This window comes from Crinia signifera, chromosome 2 (genome assembly GCF_055691185.1).
Source record: "Crinia signifera chromosome 2, ASM5569118v1, whole genome shotgun sequence".
Taxonomy (NCBI): Eukaryota; Metazoa; Chordata; class Amphibia; order Anura; family Myobatrachidae; genus Crinia; species Crinia signifera.
This window is the reverse complement of record NC_139218.1, coordinates 142,017,555-142,030,235: the sequence shown is the minus strand read 5'-3', so window position 1 is coordinate 142,030,235 and position 12,681 is coordinate 142,017,555. Positions and strand designations below refer to the sequence as shown.

The 12,681-nt window shown below is 42.0% G+C and overlaps 1 protein-coding gene across 1 annotated transcript in view; it reads right to left on the bottom strand.

Annotated features, from left to right (window-relative positions):
- Positions 1–4,117: 4,117 nt before the first annotated feature.
- DYRK3 (dual specificity tyrosine phosphorylation regulated kinase 3) overlaps positions 4,118–12,681 on the bottom strand; it is a 31,613-nt gene continuing 23,049 nt past the window's right edge. Inside the window, exon 3 of the mRNA XM_083173049.1 lies at positions 4,118–5,778. Within this exon, the coding sequence (XP_083029175.1) occupies positions 4,231–5,778 (1,548 nt within the window). The 3' untranslated portion in view covers positions 4,118–4,230. The remainder of the gene's footprint in view (positions 5,779–12,681) is intronic.

Sequence of the window (12,681 nt, the reverse complement as noted above, 5' to 3'; positions counted from 1 at the left end):
ACAGCAGAAAAACAGATCTGTCTAACACAAGAGGGTCGATTGCATCCTCTTTTCCTTGACAGAGCTCAGAGATTTTCAACCAAGAGATGGGATGAAGACCCCGTTTACCTCAGCAACAAGCGTGCTGGTTACTGTTGCGATTTGTCCTTACACTATTGTAAATTTTCCATAGGTGCTCCCTCCCTAGGAGGCCCAATCATTTCAGAAGAGAGGGAAGTAAAGTCAGGGTGTGTCACTGTCTTTCATTGTTGCTTATCCTGCTTTGTCACTGCTGCCTCTGATCTAGAAAGTCATCTGACTTAATTATTCCTGTCATCTCTCTGCCATTGTCCCCAGAGACACCTGTGATGTGGGAACGTGACTATGGCAGAGTCTCATCCAGTACATTCATGGACACAGGCAGTCCATCACAACAAAAGGATAAAACCACCTTCTTTCAGGTGCTCTCCTAAACCTGCACCATTCTGTCATAGAATGTAACCCAATCTTAAAATATAACCCTTCTAAACCGGATGAGCAACATACTGAAGACTTTTCCAGCAGTAAAAGGGTTAAACCTGTCCTGAAGAAATACAGATATAAAAACTTCCATTACATTCTATTCACTTTCCTTCTAGTCTCTCGTCACATGCTCTTAATCATCTGCAAATCCTACATTTTTTAAACTAAACGTCATTTTGACCGGTCAAACATATGTAAACTGAAAATGTAGTAGGGGTGTAAACCAGCTATCCACCTCCAGATGGTGGCTTCTAGCTTATGCACACTGCTGCATTATGGATTTAACAAGCAGCAACTTTGTGTGCAATGTTTCCCATACTGAACATTCGTTGTGGGCTGCAAATGCATCTTTGGAACGAGTCCGGCATCTCAGCTGCTTCAGGGTGGTTACTAAAAAGGTAATTTCTGGATTGTAACTGGGTGGTAAGCATGCCAGCATACAATAACCCTCACTTAAATGAGTCACATGTGAACACATGCATTCAGACAGATCTCCAGCACCTAACATGCAGTAAGTATGTGCCAATACGGATGGCTGACCTCGCACAGACAATAGCGGGGCAGTACGATCAAGTAAATGTTTAAATATGAGGACATACATATAGATCCAAGGTGGGCATTACGTGACTTTCCAACTGCTGCTGAACTACACTTCCCAGCATGTGTTGTCACAATTTTAGCATGCCCTGATAGCAAATTGATGGCAGGGAGTTATTTATTACTAGTTATTTATATAGCGCACACATATTCCACAGCACTTTACAGAGAATATTTGGCCATGCACATTGTTCCCCAGTGACACCAGGGTTAATTCTGTCAGGAGACCGTTAACCTACCAGTATATTTTTGGATTGTGGGAGAAAACGGGAGGGAAAGCACGGAAATAAAACCCATAACCGCAGTAATCCTAGTCATTACACCGCCACCAGTGCTACCTTAAGAGTATGCTGGGATGTGTAGTCCCACAGCAGCTGGACGGTTGCTTAATGCCCACCCCTTGTATAGATTTACTAGCATTCCATTAAAAACTCACTCCCTGTTTGCGGTGGGTGGCATAGTGCATGTGATTCAGAATGAACCATTGTTTTTACTTTTAACTTAATTCTGTGTTCCGATGTTTCTAGGCTTTTAATTATATTATTGGAGGTTTCTTATAATAATTAAATAAATATTTTACATTACATTTAAGGTCATTTGCGGAATTTACCATTTAACTTTATTACATTGACATAAATTATAAATTAGTCATCAATATAGGTTGCAATAATAACCTAAATTATTGGGTACAGGGTACTGCTAGAGTTAAATATAGACATTGGAACCCAAAGAGATCAATCACTTACTGCTTCCGTACAAGGTCAACTAAATCTGTATCAGACGTGTTGCGGGTCATCTATAAACACTGTTCTACTAAGATCAACACTATGGGCAGAATTATAATCTGTATGTATCAGTTTCTTTGGTCTAACGTTGCCACACTATTTGTACACATAAAGCAATGATATTCTAGTTCTTACAATTGCAGCTACATGTGGCACACACACACACACAAAAAAAAATGATCACACAGGACTAAACATTTTGACCACCCAAATAAAAACATCTATCACAATTTTACCACGTTTCCTGGGCATGTTCCTCTGTTTACCAGGATTTGATAATTAAAATCCATAAAATGTGTTGCATTTGTGGTTTACACAAAGCAGAGTACATCAGCCTGATAAAAAAAAAATTCTGATAACAACTGCAATGTTTAATCACAATACCAGCAATTTCTTATATCAGCTGCTAGGCCTGGAGTTTTCTCGGAGCATCCACTCTTCGGAAAATATTCACTAAAGGTCGCTATCCAAAGATTTTAATCAATGAATAATCTGTACTGAGTTTCAGGGCTGCAGACACACATGTTCTAACAGATGATAGATAGATGGTCTGGGGAGGACATCTTATATGTCCAAAAGTTAAGCGGAGAAAGAAAGAAAAAAAAACATAAAACCCCAAATTTTTATCAGAAATATGCTTGCCCATACGTCAGTAGATATGAACAATTGACAGGAATGCCTTCAAATATTTACAATTGTCCACTAAAAAAAAACCAGCAGGCCACTCATACTGCATTAGCACTCTATCCCACACACCTCATTGTATCAAACGTGACTCTGAATAAAAACATTGTAGGAATATGGCCGATTACTCATTTGATCCACAAATTGAGCAATGAACCCCTACAACCGAACCCTTAATGAACATAGCACCAAGGTAAATAAATTTGCAAGTAAATTGTTGGCAATCAGAAAATGTGACAACATTAAAGCTGGAATGATCGTCATTAACTACAGGTCATTTTTTTTTTTTTTTTCATTTAACTCATTTGTTCATATCTACTATGCATCCAACTTGTACTGTATTAAAAGGAAAGAGACAATAAAATAACAAGTATTGGGGATATATGTACACCAATGTTATTAAGATAGAAGTGGTAAACCTGGTCTTATTCACCTCAAAGGAAATGTTACAGCCTTAGTGGCGGTGGATTAAAATTTTAAGAGGATTTCATAGATGGTCTTCGTACAATAGAGAAGTGCAGAGCTTTCTAGTTGGAAAGATCATTATCCTGCCAATGGCAGAAGTAAATGCGAGGTGCCAGCTGCCCACTGCACCTTTACTGTGGGCTTGATGCTTTACACAACCAACATTCACTTGGTTTAAAGGGTAAGTTAACCAACTGTTAAAGATACATTACACTTTTGTTCTTGCGCAATTCTAAATATTTTTACAGTAGATATTTTAGGAGTATGAAAGGAAACTATTAAAATACTGTTTAACCTTCTAATTTTGCATAAATATTGAAATAATATTAAAAAAAACAAGAGTAAACCTCTTATTTGTTATTACAATGTTACATACATTTGTTATTTGATTGGTAATTTCTCAGAACTGCAAATTTTATGAGTTCACAGACTTAAAATTCAGTAATAAAAATGGGACTACAGATATTTTTAGGTAATTACCATATATACTCGAGTATAAGCCTACTTTTTCAGAACATTTTTTATGCTGAAAAAAGACCCCCTCGGCTTATACTCGAGTGAGGGTCCCACTTGAGTCAATTTGTTTTCCCAGTTTTTTGTTGTAAAACTAGGTGCCTCGGCTTATATTCGGGTCGACTTATACTCAAGTATAGGTACCTATAAATAGCTGTTATGTGCGCCCATGACAGTCTCAGTAATGAGTACATATATACATCCTAGTGAAGTGAAGTGGTTGAAAAGTTGGCATTCCCAAATAACCTTGTAAATGAAGGTATCATAGTTCATAACTCTCCCTCTTGGACAAAAGTCCTCTCGGATCTTCACAAAAGAGGCAGCAAATGTGGGCAAAACTGCACGATTAACTGGTATCTCATTATATTCTCTGAAACTTAATTGATAGCAGAACAAGTAAACAGAGGTCATTACTATTACTCTTTCATTCTGTTATTATTGCTTTTGCATATTTATGAGAATAACATACTGACGTATAAGAATCAAGTTTGTACCAGATGGCAATTGAAATGCTTAGCCCTTGACACACAATTAATCCCGATCATACATAGCTAAAAATCGGTCGGGATTTATTTTTCTTTTCTTTTTTAAGTGTAATAATTAGCATGCTAAAAACTCTTCAGTTACCGTGGCTAAGTTGTGGGCAGCAAAATATTGTCATTGCTGTGCTTAACACCAGTTAATATTAGCTGACTAGTTTGGGCAAAACAGTTCGCAGTGGTATGCTCCCATTAGAGTCATTCATTAAATTGGCTCGTAATTTATTGGCCACACCCACTACAGGGGGTAATTTGGAGACAATCCCTGGGAAGGAGCTGGTATGGCTTGTAATCCTTTTTCCTGAGGACTTATCTGTTACTGGGGGCTTGGGCAAACGCTTGCAGATCCACTGGTGTCTTAGTGCCTGACTTGGGGTCATTCGTGCAGATGGATCCCAGTTCAGACATCCTTTTAAGAAGTCGATAAAAAGAGCATCCTCACAACCCTTCAATGCCGCTAACCAGTCCTTGCTACCAGGAGCACCACGCATCTTGCCCCTGCGTGACCGGCTTCCGTTTAGGACTACAGACCCATTAGGAAGTGTGTTGATAGTACAATAGCGAGGATAGCCCTTGGAGTTGAAAAAATTCTTTGCTCTCTTGGCTTGCTCTAAAATCTTTGGAGGTGGAGCCCCAAGAAGCTCCATCATGCATGCTAACTGATCCCCCTCATCCTCACCTGGGAACAGTGGGTAGCCAGTCAACAGCTCCACCAAAATGCATCCAAAGCTCCACATATCAATGGGCATGCCATAACGACTTCCAAGAATTACCTCTGGCGCCCTATAAAAACGAGACTGAATGTATGTGTAGACCCGTTGGTGCTCAAAGCAACTGGAACCAAAGTCAATCACTTTGATTCCACTGCGTCCTTGTTGTTTAAGTAATATGTTTTCTGGCTTAAGGTCGCAGTGGATGATTTTATTCCGGTGTAGAGCCTCCAGGCATTGCAGGATAGAGTGGGCAAACTTCCGAACTAGCTGCAGACTGAAACCTTGGAATTTGTTTCTCTTAATCAGCTCATACAAGTTCATATTCAGAAGCTCAAAGGTCATGCAGATGTGACTGCGGAAAGTAAAACTTTCCAGCATGTGAATTACATTCATGCTCCCAGTCTTATCTTGTTTCTTTAGATGTTCCAGGATTCGGATCTCTTCCGCTGCCTGACGGTGGAACCTTTTCTCATTACGGACAATCTTTAGGGCCAAATGCTGATGGAGTTTGTGGTCATAAACCTTTGCCACCTGACCAAAGCTACCTTTCCCAATCAACTTCAACACCTCATATCTATAAGCCACATGATCATGGGGCACCAATGTATATCCACCTTGGTCATCATCATAACCGCCATTGTTAGGACCCCCTACAACACCTTGCCTTTTCTTTGCATTTGGACCCACAAAGTAGATCTCAGGGAAGTTACTAATTTCTTGCACTTCAAAAGAGGTCAATTGGTGTTTGTTTTGTTTAAGCGATTGCTCCGGACTTAAATATGTGGCCTTGGAGGACTTTGTAGACCCATCACTGGATTTTGAGGTGCCTGAACTGTCTGAGCTCTTCTCTTTGGTCAGCACTGGCAATGCGTAGTCTGATCCAAGGATTACAGCACTACCTCTGCGATTGCCGGAGTCATCAAATAATTGCTGAACCTTGACCTGCTGGTGATCTTTCATGGCAAATTTATTTCCACTTATCTAAAGAGAAAATGAAAAAAAAAATACTATGATCATGGCAGAATAAAAAACAACAACAATAGAGAAATGATTAGGTGCAGAAATGATAAAATACAACATTTATAAAATAGAAGAACATTTTGTCCAGGAAAAAAATAAATCTGTAAATTTGAGCAGAATACTAATTAACTAGCACTTTAAAATGAGCAATAGTAAGCTGAAGTAGATGCTATGAATAAAAGTACCAAGAAGCACAAAGTGTTTACGGACATCATTATGGATATTAAAATGAGGGACAGATGTAATACGGTGTGATTTCTATGCAATCAACGAGATTAATAAGGCGGCAGATAAAGCTGTACATGTAAAGCATCAATAATTTAAAAACATGATGTTCAAATAGGACTTGCCACAGGGGTGGTGTAATGGAGCATGATATTGCAATTGGGGCAGCGACAGAGCCTCTGAATAATATCTGGTCATCCCTGGGTCCTGGTAGTGCAATCAGAGCATAACTACACACATAGGTCTAGAGGCAAATTTCCAGCATGTCTTATTGATTTAGATCTGATTTGGATCCAGCATCATCCTCTTTTACTGGCCAAACATGCAACTGTTAAATGCCTAGATCTATTATTGTGCATTCATAAGATTATAAGACAAAATCTGTATATACCGGACTGAGGATTTTGCCTAAAAATGCTTACGGCTTTAAAAATGCAGAATGAAGTTAAAGACTGGGAATTTAAAGGCTAAACTAAAGTGGGATATCTGCTTTACAAGTTATCTGAACCACATATTTAACTTGTCAACCTGCATCTAAAACCCCATACAAACGATGCAATTACTTTTCTATTCAATCCCGATTTGACAGGGATTAAATCGCACGGCACAGTGTGCCCATTAGAATTTGTCTATTTGATATAGACTGAACGGGAGCACTCATTGGCATCAAATCGGGATTGAATGTGGCTGAAAGCCGTTCGATTTGGTGTTGAACATATAGTTAAAATCAAATCGAAAGAGACCCTGAATCGCACCGTGTTTACGGGGCAATAGGTCAGAATCCTCAGACTGGTTACAAGTAACAACTAGATAAACTACAGGCTTTAAGTAAGAGCATAGCTTGGTGCACAAAGACGTTAGCTTAAGAAGTCAACCTAAGTTCATGTGCTCTGCAACAATACCGTATAGAAACTGGTTTTCCTATTTTTTCACCTCCCAATACTGCTCAGCACGGCACAAGCTTGTATAAAGCAATGATATCATACGAAACCAAAATAAAGGAGATTAATGTAATTTCTGAATTCATATCTCTCCAGGCAGGCAATGAGAATACTGCAAAAGGGCAAGGCTTTGGGTATACACGTAAAGGCTCACAGTATAAATATCACTGCCAGTGACCCTTTGTCCAAGAGAACTTGAAACGTGGACTCTCTCAGGCAAACATTCCGCCTGGTTAGAATAACATTATGTTCCCTAACTTTTCTGCTGTATTTTGTCCCGAGCAAGTTCGTAGAAATGGTGCAACAAAGAATGTAGAAAAAAACGTGCTACAGCTATGAGTTGTGGCTCGGTTTAAAGCTTAATAAACCATTTTTATTTTTCATTAAATGTATTTCTTGTATTGCAGGATAACATTCCATGTAGAGCAGCGGTAGGCACCCAAATACACTTAAATGGTTGCATTGGGTAGCCACCAGGGTGGCCAATCCCGGGATTGGCGGGATCTGGCCCCAAAATGTCCGGTATTTGCGCAGTCTAATGCCGGGTAGCGTCTGAGCACCCGCTCAGATGCTGCCCAGCTCTTCCCGTCCTAGCGTGCGGCCTGCGCAGCGTGATTCGTTCATAGGTCGTGCTGCGTAGGCTGCAGCGATGCGCCACCAGCACCCGCTCGCCGCCTGGGCCTCTTTCAGCCACACGTGTCATACCCGCCACCTGTCTCTGCACCACTGCTGCCTGCCCCCATCTGCTGTTCCCCAAAAGTAAGTCACTGTGGGGCACAGGGGAAATTTTATTTTAGGGATGCCAATCCCGGAATTGAGAATTTTTCAATCCCAATTCTCGGGACTAAAAAAGTGCCCGGGGATTGGCATTCCTAGTAGCCACCTAACTTTCAAAAGGATGCACAAAACTCTTTAGTGTAGTAATATTTTACATTAATACGGTAATAAAAAACCACAATCTGTAAAAGCACATCGGTAGGTATTTCAAAGACTCATTACAAGGTATAACATGACAAGATAATATGGCAACAAAGCTAAATTTATCCCCATCGGTGTACGAAACGTGAACCAATTGTTTGACCACACGTGACAACACCACTGCCATAAATAATCTGATCACTGGGGATTTTTTTTATTTTATAATGTTCCTGGCTCATGTCCATTAATTCTCATCACCCCACCCATCAGTCACACAGCTCAAGAGTGATAATTAATAGAATGAGCCTTACAGTAATAAGTCTGCACCTTGTGTCACTCATTTGTTTATTTATTTAGTTTCTTATATAGCGCAGCAGATTCCGTTGAGCTTTACAATTGTAGACAGTGATAAAACAAACTGGGTAACAGACAGACTTGGAGGTAGGAGGGCCCTGCTGCAAGCTTACAATCTATAGGGACATTGGAGGGAAACACAAGGACAGGCACCAGTAATAGCATAGCTTGTAGGTCCAGAAGGGAAGCTATATGATACATAAGTGCCTCAGATGGTTATGCGTGTGGTACTTAAATAGGATAGGCTTGCCTGAAGAGGTGAGTTTTCAGGGAACATTTGAAAGTTTGGAGGCTAGTGGAGAGTCTTATTGGAAGGGCATTCCATAGGGTGGGAGCAGCCCGATGAAAGTCCTGTAATAGTGAATGGGAGCTAGTGATCCATGCAGAAGAGAAACGCAGATCTTGTGCAGAGCGTAGTGGTCGAGATGGGTGATATTTTGTGATAAGTAAAGAGATGGTTAAATAGCAGCATGGTTAAATAGCTTTATATGCAAGTAGAAGTGTTTTATATTGTATTGAATACGGTAAGATACAGGCAACCAATGGAGGGACTGGCAGAGCGGATCAGCAGACGATGAGCGTCTTGCAAGGAAGATCAGCCTAGCAGCAGCATTTAAAATGGATTGCAGTGTTGAGAGTCTGTTCTTGGGAAGACCAGTTAGGAGACTATTGCAGTAATCAATGCAGGATATAATGAGTGCATGGATAAGAGTTTTAGTAGTCATTTATTTATTTACAATTTCTTATATAGTGCAGCAGATTCCATTGCGCTTTACAATTGTTAACAGAGATAAAACAAACTGGGTAACAACAGACAGACTTATTTTCTCTTCCACACTTCATCCTGGCCAACATGGCTGAGACACTACCATACAGCCCAACGAGAAACTTTGCAATCTGGTGAATCAATGTAACACCTAATTCTGTAACACTGCCCTTTTCCCTATAGATTAATTATAAAGGCCCCCCAAGACTCTTTTCACCCAATTCCTATGGATTGGTGTAAAGTGGCCAAAGGGTTTGATATCTGGTACGATCCGATGCAGTCTTGTGCGGATTGAAACTGGGGGTGCTATGTGCAGCACATAGGATAAATGGCAATCACACCCATCAGCGGCACATTGCAGGTGCTTTTTACCACCGTGATGTACCACATCCAGCTCCCCGGGAGTCCTTTTACAAGTGATAATCGGAAAAAAAAAATGGCACATGAAGTGCCGAATTGTATGGAAGCACTCCCGTGGTGCTACTGGGGCAGTTCAAGGGAAATTATATGCAACTTGCCATTCAAGGGAAATTATATGCAACTTGCCATTCAGAAAAGTCACAGGAGTGTATATGGGCATCAGGCTTGCAAGCAGAACCCTTCTACCGTTTGGTTGTCTAACTACCCAGTTTGTTATATCACGGTTTCCAATGGCAAAGCACAACAGAATTTGCTGTGCTATAAAAAGAAACGGTAATGAATAAATGTCAGTCCTGAAGACGCAAGCCTGCACGTCCTCACTGGCTTGTGAGTGCACAGTAACTGATGTGTTTGCAGGACATGAATTAAGGCTGATCCATATAATGGTGCTATTTATACCTGTAAGACTTGCAGTCTGCATGTTTTCAGCTCTGGAGACTATTCTTTGATGCGTGAATCCTTTCAGTTAAGTGCTGGATGTAAACACTTGCTAGATGGTCACTGAAACTCCTCCAGCAATGACATCTGCTTCCCATTATAGTCACTAGTGGCACACTCAGAAATGCTGACTATGTAAGAAACATCAACAGGAACTAGAAATAGAAGTCAGCTACAGCAGCCAACTTATAAATAAACCGGGGCTGGGTGGAACACAGGAGGACACTGCTACAGTAATGCCTACTGCTTTGCTGCCTGGATACAGTCACTGGCCAGATATCATATGATGTATGAATGGATGGTCTTGCCAATTTGTACTTTGCATCATCCTTTTAAAGTCCTTGTCAGGAGAAAGCTGTATCAAAAGCAAATCACATCTGCCTGACAGGAAATTAAAGCTGCTCTCCTCCCCAAAAGGCTACATAAAGAGCCTTAAATATATAAAAACTAGAATACATTATATTAACCCAGGAGCCATAGGTCTGTTCGTTCCAAACATTTTGCACATTGTTAATCTGATATCATCATTACCTTACTATAAAAGATTATATGTACAGTATATCAGTCATAATATGAGCGATATGCTATCCGAGGGGAGAGGTCGCATCCGACCCCCCTTGATACATCACATGCAGAAAGACTGCATGCAATCCTTTTCCCCGCCGGCGTGAGTGGGGTCTGACTCGGAGGTCGGGCGTGAAGCAGGTCCCTACATCAGGACATTGTATTGGATGTCATACACATGCAATTGGGGCCAATTTCACGTGGTTTCTTTGCCCAATCCGCTGGAATCGGATGAAATCAGGCCCATATTGCACAGTGTATGGGGCCTTAAGTGTCTGTGTGAGTTATTCAATCAAGGTCACTATATCCACCTGGCGGAAATAGCAGCCATCAGTATTCAATTGTGACTGGAACTCGCCTGCTACAGATTTGCCTCCCTGTTTGGCTGCAGGCCGGTAGAAATGGTTTCCCATCAGCTCTGATTTTGTCTAATTCACAACCAACGCAGCCGGGCGGCAATCTCGACTAGCCTCACAAGAAACTCCTGAGGCACCAGCAAACCCCTGCTCAAAGGCCCCTAGAATTGTGGGGTCCAGTAAGGACAAGCGTTAAGATGGCCCTGCACTGCAATATAGATATCAGTTTGAAATACAAACCCCACCCAAATCTATCTCCCTGCACATGTTGCATCTGCCTCCCCTGCAATGCACATGGTTTTGTCAATTAAAGAGAATTTGCTTTTGCAAGTGAACCAGAATCAGGCCCATAGCTAAGCAATAAGGTGGTACCTGTAACAATGTACCTAGATGTATGAATGGTGTAAAAAGGATGAAAGCATAACACAGAGGTAATACAGCAGACTCTGGGTGAAATTTAATAGGACAAGGGTGGCTAACCCGCGGCTCTTTACTTACTAAGCTGCGGCTCGCACAAATCAACCCCTTTCACCGGCATCTCCCAGCCACAAGCTGCTCTGCCTGTGCGTAATGCTGGAGTGGAGAGATCTGCATAAGTCCCTCCCACAGCAGAGCGAGTCACCGCTGGGTGTGGGGAAAGGGTACTTGTGAGTTATCTGGGCGTCCGATTTGGGTACTTACGATTTGCATGCGATTTGCATGCGATATCGCATGCGATTTACGATTTGCATGCGATTTAGCATGCGATTTGCATAAGATTTGCTATTCATTTCATTACCCCACTATCCCCAAAGTGTGTCTATCAACGTGAACCCGAAGCGTGGCGAGCGCAGCGAGCCCGCGAGGGGCGGCGGTACGCGTCCTCCGACCTTTTCATGCCCTACTATCCACTAGGGCGTGGAGTGAGAATAGAATAGTGTGGCGAGCGCAGCGAGCCACCGAGCCCGAAGCGTGGCGAGCGCAGCGAGCCCCGCGAGGGGACGCGGACACCTGTGAAGCCCGCAAGGGCACGCGGATACCTGTGAAGGTGTCCGCGTCCCCTCGCGGGGCTCGCTGCGCTCGCCACGCTTCGGGCTCGGTGGCTCGCTGCGCTCGCCACACTATTCTATTCTCACTCCACGCCCTAGTGGATAGTAGGGTATGAAAAGGTCGGAGGACGCGTACCGCCGCCCCTCGCGGGCTCGCTGCGCTCGCCACGCTTCGGGTTCACGTTGATAGACACACTTTGGGGATAGTGGGGTAATGAAATGAATAGCAAATCTTATGCAAATCGCATGCTAAATCGCATGCAAATCGCATGCGATATCGCATGCGATATCGCATGCGATCTAGTACCAAAATCGGACGCCCAGATAACTCACAAGTACCGGGGAAAGTATTGGAAAGGATTCCAATGAACGATGTTGCGCTCGGTGTGTTGTAGCAGCCCTGTAGTAGTGAACGATTAGGGAGGTATTTTGCTGTGAAGCAAGAAAATACTAGGCGCTTGTGGGGAGGAGAAGGGAAGGGAAACAATGGTAGATGAAGGAGTTGGGAGATTGGGGTGGAGGAGAGCAATAAGAATCAGCAGAAGGATAATAAGAATTAAAGATAATAGAAGTAGCAACGAAAAATAAATAAAATAAGAACTAAAAAAATTAATAAAATAAAAATAAAAAATAAAAATAAAAAATTATAAATAAAATAAAATGACAACTTTGCGCTGATGTTTACACTCTCTTGAGTGAATGTTTTAGTGAGAGGCAGCAGTCCAGAGCGTCACGCTAACTAAACTAGTCTAACCCTTGCATCTGACCTGATAGACAGGGGAAGGCAGCGGCGTTTCTCCGTTCTGTGGCTTCCGTGTGCGGCGGGCGGCTTCCGGTGACGTCACCCTCGTTCA